Source organism: Hyperolius riggenbachi, chromosome 6, assembly GCF_040937935.1.
Source record: "Hyperolius riggenbachi isolate aHypRig1 chromosome 6, aHypRig1.pri, whole genome shotgun sequence".
Classification (NCBI taxonomy): Eukaryota; Metazoa; Chordata; class Amphibia; order Anura; family Hyperoliidae; genus Hyperolius; species Hyperolius riggenbachi.
Window position 1 is genome coordinate 350630100 of NC_090651.1, and position 9319 is coordinate 350639418.

At 48.4% G+C, this 9319-nt stretch overlaps 2 protein-coding genes across 3 annotated transcripts in view; one reads left to right on the forward strand and one right to left on the reverse strand.

Annotated features, from left to right (window-relative positions):
- Window positions 1–4333, reverse strand: part of LOC137521841 (chloride channel protein ClC-Kb-like) — a 104485-nt gene extending 100152 nt beyond the window's left edge. The window contains exon 1 of one of the 2 annotated variants that reach the window (XM_068241636.1): window positions 4269–4333. The gene's annotated coding sequence lies outside the window, so the exon portion shown is untranslated. The remainder of the gene's footprint in view (window positions 1–4268) is intronic. The other variant, XM_068241637.1, reaches the window with a different exon arrangement.
- A 23-nt stretch (window positions 4334–4356) lies between these two features.
- LOC137521843 (40-kDa huntingtin-associated protein-like) lies at window positions 4357–6770 on the forward strand. Its single transcript, XM_068241642.1, has one exon. It carries the CDS (start codon window positions 4465–4467, stop codon window positions 5416–5418), a length of 954 nt encoding a protein of 317 aa, XP_068097743.1. The 5' UTR covers window positions 4357–4464; the 3' UTR covers window positions 5419–6770.
- The last annotated feature ends 2549 nt before the right edge of the window (window positions 6771–9319 follow it).

Below are 9319 nucleotides of genomic sequence, written 5' to 3' on the forward strand. Positions count from 1 at the left end.
GTAGTCTAGTGTGCTGTGCTTCCCCCTTATCCCCATATAGCTTCCCTGGCGGTCATCATTTTCTTGGCATGACACTGGGCTCTATTCACAATCATATTCCGCATGCAGAAATGCACTTGTGGTAAATTCCCGACTGAAATGAGGCCATCTTGACATTCACAAAATTGCACGCATGAACATTTACCGCACGCGTAAAATTTTACGCATTAATTATCTGCATGTGTAAAAAATGCGGTAAAAGTCCGCAAAAGTCGGTAGTTCCCGCAAAAAAAAAAAAATTCACAAAAAAGTGGCGCCTATAGGCCCCGTTCACATCACAAACACGGATGGCCATGCGTGCGGAACGCAACGCATGCGAACGCATGCCATCCACGTTTGTGTGCGTTGCGTGGCTGATCCCATCACTGAAAAGTGAATGGGACAGCCACGCGTTTTTACAAAAAATGCGTGCAGCATGCGTTCCCGGACCGCACAGGTCCGGAACACATGCAGTGTGAACATCAGACAGTGCACTCTATGCACTGTCTGATGTCGTGCGTGTCGGCCTCCTGCACGCGTTTCCAAAACGCGGCTGGAAACGCGTGCAGTGTGAACGGGGCCTATTTCTGACTAAACTACCGATTTTTTTATCACCTACTAGTACTTGCTGATATATTTCGCTTCCCATTGACTTAAATGGAGTCTGGAGCCTTGAGTGCTGTTTACTGAACTTTAATTTTTTTTTGGGACAAGTTTTTTTATGCCACTTTTTTTTCCGCATGGTTTCCGCATGTTTACTATGTAATTCCGCATGTTTCCCAAAAAATTTTTACGCATTGTTCCCATGCGAAACATTTTTAGTGAATGTGGAAAAAATGCGGAAATTATAACTGGTGATAATATAGCGGTAAAATATCTCTTACCGCATGTGTGATTGTGAATAGAGCCCGTTGTGGTGTCGGTATGCCCTAGATTGTTAGCGTGCCCTAAACGTCATGAGGTAGCAATCACACGTCATCATGCTAGGGCCTCATTACTCATCAGGGCTGTGTTACTCATCAGTCGAGGAGTTAGAGCAATTTTGGGTACCTGGAGTCGGAGGCTTCATAAACTGAGGAGAATAATTTTTGGATCTCAGGTAACCCCTGCATTCATTTTGCAGGAGGCATGGTCTAAAAGTTGGTGCGACTGTTTATTTCAGTACCCCCTATTATACTGCCACTCATTATACTGTCTCCTTATCCCAGTGCTTTTTATTGATGTGCTCATTATTATTCTAACCCCCAATTTAATGCTTATTTTACAGTCCCCCCTATTATAGTTTGCTCTATTATGCTTCCCCCACAATGGGGGAAATGTCAAGGAACCCCTGCAGACAACTAAAGGAACCCTGGTTGAGAAAGCCTGATCTATAGACACACAAGACACAGAACATTTATCTCACGCTTTTCTCCTGTTGGACTCAAAGTGCCAGAGCTGCAGCCACTAGGGCATGCACTATAGGCAGTAGCAGTGTTAGGGAGTTTTGCCCAAGGATTCCTTACTGAATACGTACTGGCTTCCTGAACAGGAAAAGACAAGATTGGAACCCAGGTCTCCTTTGTCAGAGCCCTTAACCACTACACTATCCACCCACATATAGTGGTTGGATTGTGTACTGGTTAAGGGAACCACCTCTGACATAGGATATCAGGGTTCGAATGTTGGCTTTTCCTATTTAATAAGTCAGAACTTATTCAGTAAGGAGTAATTGGGCAAGACTCTCTAACACTGCTACTGCCTACAAAGCGTGCCCCTAGTGGCTGCATCTCTCAAGCAGTATGAGTCCAACAGGAGAAATGCGCTACGCAAATGTTCCAATATAGGAATCAGCTGCTGAGCCTTAAAGGGACTCAGAGATGAAAACACATAATGGGCCTGATTCACAAAGCAGTGATAACTCAGTTATCACGCCTAAAAGACTTTAGGCGTGATAACCTTTGCACTAGCAAAGTTATCACCGCTTTGTGCTGTAACTCGCGCGAAGCTCCCGCACGCAAACGCGCACGCGCGCAAAGTCCCATAGGGCTTAATGTGCGCGAGTTACTTCAGATCACTTTTCACAGCCGTGCAAAGTGTTTGCACCGCTTTGTGAATCAGGCCCAATAGATTTATACATACCTGGGGCTTCCTCCAGCCCCATCAGCATGGATCGCTCCCACGCCACCGTCCTCAGCCGCCTCCATCGCCAGTACCGTCACTTCTGCCGAACGCAGCCAGTTGTACGCATCCACAGGAATTCCCTCCGTCTCGCCACCACCTGCTTTACCCATGCACCTGTGCAGTACTGAGGGAGCGCACTACGCTTGCGTCGACTGGCTAAAGTTCCCACTTGAGCCATAGGGGAACATGGACATTACCTTGCACATCAGCTGTCATTTCAGTTATAACTTACAGCAACTGATATATCTAAGTTCTGACAAAGTCTTGTCAGAACTGGTAGGAATTGTTGTAAGAAGAAAATGGTGAGCTTCTGCGAGGAACTGACAGCGAGGTAAGTATGTAATATTAATTTGCAGAAATCAATAGCGGGGGGGGGGGGGTGGATCATTTTAACTTACCTAGGGATTCTGGCAGCCCCTGGAGTCCACCTGTGCCCGCGCTGTCCTCCTAAGAATCTCTGGCCAGTAGCGGCGATCCCCGAATAGCTGGCCGGTCATGCGCCTCCTCATGCACGGCAGCATTATGCACGTGAGCAGTTTGCAAAAGACGCTACTGCGCATATCGATCCTTGGAGCGCAATAAGGGCATACGCATCTTGGGGCTGCGAATGTGCAGTAGCCTTCGACAGGATGCAACCAGACAGCTTTGAGGGGGGCGCCAAGGATGGTATGGGCACAATATGACTCCACAGGGCTGCAAGTAGTCCCAAGTAAGTTAAAGAGAACCTAAAGCAAAGGGTAGAAAAAGAGTTCCACTTACCTGGGGCTTCTACCAGCCCCCTGAAGTTGTCCTGTGCCGGTCCTCAATGTTCCTCCGGCCCCCCATTGTGGCTTACTTTCGTTTTCTGCCGCCTGGTTTGTGATCCCATCAGCAAGAGCGTCCTGCACAGACGCAGTACGAGAAAACCTCGTACTGCGTTGGCTACTCTCGCTGATGGGAGCGCAAACCAGGATGTAGGCGCAGTAGCCTGCCAACTTTCAGTTGGCAGAAAACGAAACTAAGCCACGGCGGGGACCGGAGAATTGTTGAGGACCAGCGCGGGCACAAGACAGCTTCAATGGGCTTAGGGCTGGGCCGAGGCAGAGAGGCTCCAGCCTCAGGGCGCAGTGTAGGAGGGGGTGCACAACTCACTCAGCTATCATTCTCCTATTGTGTTTGAAACAAAGATAAATAAGAAAAGGGGATACATGGCAGTGACTGCAACCCAGATAACTGGAGATTAAGGTGTCAGGGGTGTTCCCTCTTATGCCGTGCATACACGGCTCGTTTTGTGCGCCAGATCGAGCCAGCGGCTCGATGCCGGCGCATCCCCGCTCGTCCGCGCGGATCAATTGCCGCTCGGCCCTGCCGGCGCTTCCTTATCATCGCTCGATTCCCTGCCATTGTTCGCCGGCGGGAATCGAGCGGGCGCGGGTCGAGCGGCATGATCCGGCCAGCTGAATATTATCAGCTGGCCAGATCAGCTAGTCGATACACGGTACAGAAACGTACCGTGTATCCCCAGCATTAGTCTAATAGCAATCAGTGTGTGGCGGCTGGGGTGAGAGGGATGGAGGGGCGAACTTTGGTGTCTCAGCCTTGGGTGCTGGAGGAGCGTGTCCAAGCTCTGAATGGGTTGGCAGCAGGGGCGTAGCAATAGAGATTGCAGAGGTTGTGACTGCATTGGGGTCCTTGGGCCAGAGGGGCCCCTAAGGGCCTTCCCTCAAGTACAGTTTTAGCTCTCTATTGGTCCTGTGCTCATAATAATCACTTCTATACTTTGAATAGTGGTAATCATTAACACACTGCTCCCCATCCCTTTCTTGCACCGCTGACACTGTAGTTGCCATTGGCAGGTTTTGGTGCGCCGTATCAATTGTTATGTATAGAGTGCTTGGGGGCCCTATTGTTAAACTTGCATTAGGGCCCACAGCTCCTTAGCTACTGGTTGGTAGAGTTCCCAGGTAAGTGGAACTCTTTTTCTACCCTTTGCTTTAAGTTTCCTTTAAACTGATTTTTTTTCTTTAATAAGTAACTGCTGTTCGGATATACAAGATACAGACAGACGGCTGTCACATAATTTCAGAACATCCTAAATCATATTTCACCAGGACTCCGGACCGGAGGTCACGTTACGCAGCCATCTTCCGGGCGCGTCATTTCCGCCGCTGACATCCCACTTCCTGTCCTACTCCGGCTATCCATTTCCGGTTCCGCCCGTCACAGTAGCTTGAAGCTTCACTTGCTTCCTTCTCCTGTCAGCGCAGTTCGGACGGTCGCCGCTTCTGTCCTCTCGGCTCCTCAATGGCGGCGGAGGGGGACTTCCTGCTGCGCTACCGCGCCGTCTCCAACAAACTGAAGAAGCGTTTCCTGCGGAAGCCGAATGTCTCGGAGGCCGGGGAGCAGTTCGGGCAGCTGGCGAAGGAGCTGCGGCAGCAGGAGTGTCTGCAGTATGCGGGCTTCTGCAGCCTGGCCGTGGCACGCTGTGAGCAGACCCTCTTCCATGCTCCGGGGGAGGCCCTGGCCCTGACCGAGGCTGCCCGCCTCTTCCTGCAGGAGGAGTGCCACGCCCACGAGCTCCACTGCCCCGCCTACGAGGAGCATCTGCAGGCCGCCATCAACTGCTACAGCTTCGCCATCAAGGTGTACAGCGAGCTCAACCAGCCCGTCATGGCGGCTAGCCTGTGCCTGGAGCTGGGGAACGCACTGAGGGACATGAGCAAGCTGGAGGAGGCCCTGATCTACTTCCAGAGGGCGGCGGAGCTGCAGAGCCAGGTCCCCATCGAGCGCCTGCTGTCCCTGGGCTATGTGGCCTCCTGCAAGATCCTGACCTGCGACTATGATGGGGCCCTGGCGGTGCTCACGGAGAGGCAGCTGCTGGCCGAGGAGAGGAGCCTCCATGCCTCAGGGAGCAGCCTGCCTGTGGGGGCATTCCTGGACATCATAGTGGGGTGTGAGATATCACGTGTCCTGCTCCTCATGCTGCTACAGCCACCTCCTCAGAAGCTCCTGGCAGAGCATGCGCAGACATTAGAGAAGTATGATTGGGAAGCTTTTGACAGCCACAACCATGTCAGCTACTTGACAGAAGAGGTGTTTCTGCTGCTGCAGTCCATGGTGATGGCCTATCAGGAAAATGATGTAGAATCCCTCAAAGTTCTTCAGGCGGAACTGTGGCCCCTCTTAACGACAGAACAAAACCACTTACTGCATCTTGTACAGAAGGAAATGATTAGTCCCTCAGGTCAAGGCATTTGAAGTTAGAAATATAGCATAACCGGAAGGGTTCTCTGCACATTGCCCACAAGAGCTTTCTTTATTAATGGATGTATGCATGTGCATCTTGGGTATGTCCGTTAGGTGCCTGAGCCCACTAATGCATTTGTGTCCTTTTCTGTCTGCTTTTCAGCAGCAAACCAATGTTACAGATGCAGACACAAATGCGTTAGTGCAGTGGTGTCCAAAGTCTGGCACAAGGGCCAAATGCGACCTGCCAGGCCTTTTCCAGAGGCCCCCAAAGCTCATTTGATATTTTCATTGCATGCAGGCTGTTGCACCGTATGCACCAATGCTAAGGGCCAACCGATGTCACTGTTCTGCCTCCCCCTCTGCTCTCCTGCAGTCCCATAGGAATTAGTATAGATCTAGAAAAATGGCCGCTGGAGTGTATACTCAGTATAAACTGGGAAATGTCAGCCTTTATTGTAGTCCTATACTGATTACTATGGGACAATAATAAACGGCCGCAGAAGTCCTGGTGGAGGGGGAAGACAGGTACTTGGGCCTGGACTTGAGGGAAGGGAAGCCACTTATGCCAGGAGCTGCCATTATGTCAGCAGCAGCTGCCATTGAACACTGAAGGGGGCATGTTGATAGTACACATGGAATATGGCTTATTTCCCATAGAAATATTTTGACAAAACTTTAATACTGTACCTAGGGGCAATAACAAAAAAAGTGTTTAAATTTGATAGTTTGGCCCCCTAGCTATCTCTAGATCGGTGACACAGCCCTTCGTCCAAAAAGTTTTCCCACTCCTGTGCTAGTGTGCTCTGGTCCTAAATAAGAGAAAGCTCTTGGGGGGGGGGGGGATGTGTGGATCAGCTCTTGGGGGGCAATGTGCGGATCATCCTTCCTTTTCTGTTGTTATATAAGATTTGCTATCCTGCTTGCGCTTCATCCTCAAGCTCTTTGGGGAGAAGCGTTATTTTCTCTCTTCACTTCATTCCAAATATGGCATGTTGTTTGGGCAATTGTTTTAATTCAAAGTACAATTGACTAATTATCTAAATGTGTCTAGCTTTATTCTAAAATACAGCATGTAAAAGCAAATCCCACCAGGGAGACTAGCTTACTAGAGCTTAATAGAGTTTTATGACGCTTGAAACACAGTCCCAGGAAACTGCTCTTCTGGAAGGATAAGTCACAAGTATCTAGGAGACAAGACTAGTTGCTGGGTGTCTTCATAGACAGTTTTTAAACACTGAGCTAATTTATAAGTGCGTAATATCAGTAAATAAGAATGTAGGACCAAGACTATATTCCACTAGATATATTATTGTTACTGGTCATGCATATGTGTACAGTATAAAGATGATTGTATACATTTATTACTGCACACCTCTGATTGTGGCCATACGTCTAGCACTTTTGCGGCCCGACCGACCATCCAACTTCATAATTTTATCAAATCAGAAGAAAACTGGTGAAGCAACATGTCCGCTGGGTTGATTTATTTGATTCTCTGCCCCAAGTGTAATATGTTGTCCCCCGGTGCCCCTTGCCGTGTAAATAGTCACCTGTCCCTTTGGCATGACCCCTGGAGTTCTCTGCCGTTACCACAGATGCCTGTATCATGTGGCACCAGGTGCGTGCATGCGTGTTTGTGATGTAATACGTGCCACAAACACTTGTAGTTAACGTGAAGAACCCCAGGAGTCATGCCAGCAGGGCACGTGAGATATTACACTGCTCAGGCAATCGGGTGCTGAAATGTATCTAAAAATCAGTCTGCGGTTTATGGGCAGCCAACCAGGGCTGTGGCGTGTGTACAACAATTATCCAAACTTGTAAGTTTAAGAAACCTCTGACTCCAGGTAACCGAAATTGCTGCGACTCCTCAGCTATGGAGTGGTTACAAAAATCATCTGGCTCCTCAGTTTATGAAACCTCCAATGCCAGGTGCCCAAAAATTACTCAGACATCTCTACTCTCCACAGCCCTGCAGCCAACAGATAACTCTCAGATCAGATGTCATGAGAGATCTGTCTGTTGGTCAGTCTGCCTATATATCGCCTGATGTATGGTTACCTTGATTGTGGCTCTTAGATTGCACATCTTTAGGGCAGGTTCAGACAAGCAACTTGATTGGTCACCCTCAAATGCTTCTCTGTTGTTGCCCAGAAAAGCATTTGCCGTTGTTGCATTTAGAGCTCAATGGAAGTACAATGTAACCGCTGACGCAACCAATTCCAGAAGCTGCATGTGGCGTCTGAAATCTTGATAAACCAACAATCACCTAACGCTGTTAGATGTAGGCTCCCATTCATCTCTATCCTGTCGCAGTGGATTCCTAGCGGTAAATCGGCGAGCACAATCTCCGGCAGCCGGTCCTCAGGACCAGCCCTTATTCTCACTCTGCATTCAGTGGCTGTATTGTTCTTGCACTAACGCTTATTGTACCTTTATTTATTTTTTTGAGAAAATCAAATTGATTTGTGAAAAAAAAAGAAAGAAAGCCAATTTCTTTTTGGAAATATTTCTCAAACCTTCTGATGCATAGTTGATTATTACATAATGATTGCTTCTATGCTGTCAACATCAAGTCTATCCTCCGCTCCTCTATTGTAGTCTGGTACGCAGGCTGATCCGCAAGCGACAGGTTCAGGCCTTCGAAGAGTCATCAACACTGCATTGAGGATCATTCGGTCACCCCTGCCGCTAGGCAGGATCAGTAAGATGCAAATTGTTCTGAAATTATGCAAATTTTTATGCAAATGTATGCAGCTTGAAAATGGACCAATCCGTTTAAACCCAGGTTTAAGTTAATTGGTCCATTTTTAAGCTGCATATATTTACATACATTTGCATTAACTCTGAACAATTCGCATATCTGTAATCATCCCTACATGCCAATCCACCCGATTGAGGTTCATGGCAAACAAGATACTGTATGACTCAATGACTCCACCCACCACGGCAGGCAACTTCAATCACTTCCCCTCCAGCCGCCACCTCAGAACCGTCAGGCACGGGAGCTCTTTCCCTCATGGTCTTTCTCCGGAACTCTAGCACCCTCTTATGCAAATTTACATCGTTTTTCATCATTCCCACCTCCAAATATCCTCTGCTGTAAGCCCCCGTGTCTATCTGTAATGTCTAATTGCTGTTGTTGCGTCTAAGTGGACCCGAACTATTGCACACTACACATGGAAAACTGAGAAATGCACAGTGTGGTTTTAGAGATGTCTAATTCCCCCTCTTCAAGTAAGCACAAAGGTCATTTGATCTCTCGTGTCAGCTCAGAAATTCAGCAGACAGCTAATTTGTGAACACTGGATGTTAACCCTTTGCTTCCATGAAAGCAGGAATTAGTCTGCAGATTTATTGCAGGAGTTCTGTAAGCTGTAACAAAGAAATGTTTTATGTTTTATTATGCTGTTGCTGATTTTTTTTTAGAGCAGAGAGGAAGTTCTGAGTTCAGGTCTGCGTTATCTGCTCTATTATCCTTTCCGGGTGTGACTTTGGTCACACTTGGCGAATAAAGCCGATACTGATAATAAACACTCCTGAACTGGAGCTGTCAGATCTGTAGCAGCCAATCAGATCACCCCTCTGATTGTTTAGCTGCACCTGAACTCAGACATCGGAGGCCGTGCAGAGTTGACAATGGAGCAAACACCTGTGTGCTGTGCTCTCCCCCTGCGTCTCCTCTCCATCTCCACCAGGATGCGTGTGTCCCATGGCATGTCTATGGTACGGTAACATGTGTCACTGGGTCATGGGGTACAGGTGCCCGGTTGTGATGGAGAGACACAGGTGAATGTTAGCTCTATTGCCAACACTGCATTGCCCAGAGGGGAGTACATTACACATGAAGACCTGGGAATCCCAGCAGGTTAAGATATGCAAAACGGCCCTGGAAATGTGGGCGCACCAA

What these genes read in the sequence shown, in the direction of transcription:
- LOC137521843 (XM_068241642.1), top strand. Translation starts at nt 4,465, where the DNA reads ATGGCGGCGGAGGGGGACTTCCTGCTGCGCTACCGCGCCGTCTCCAAC.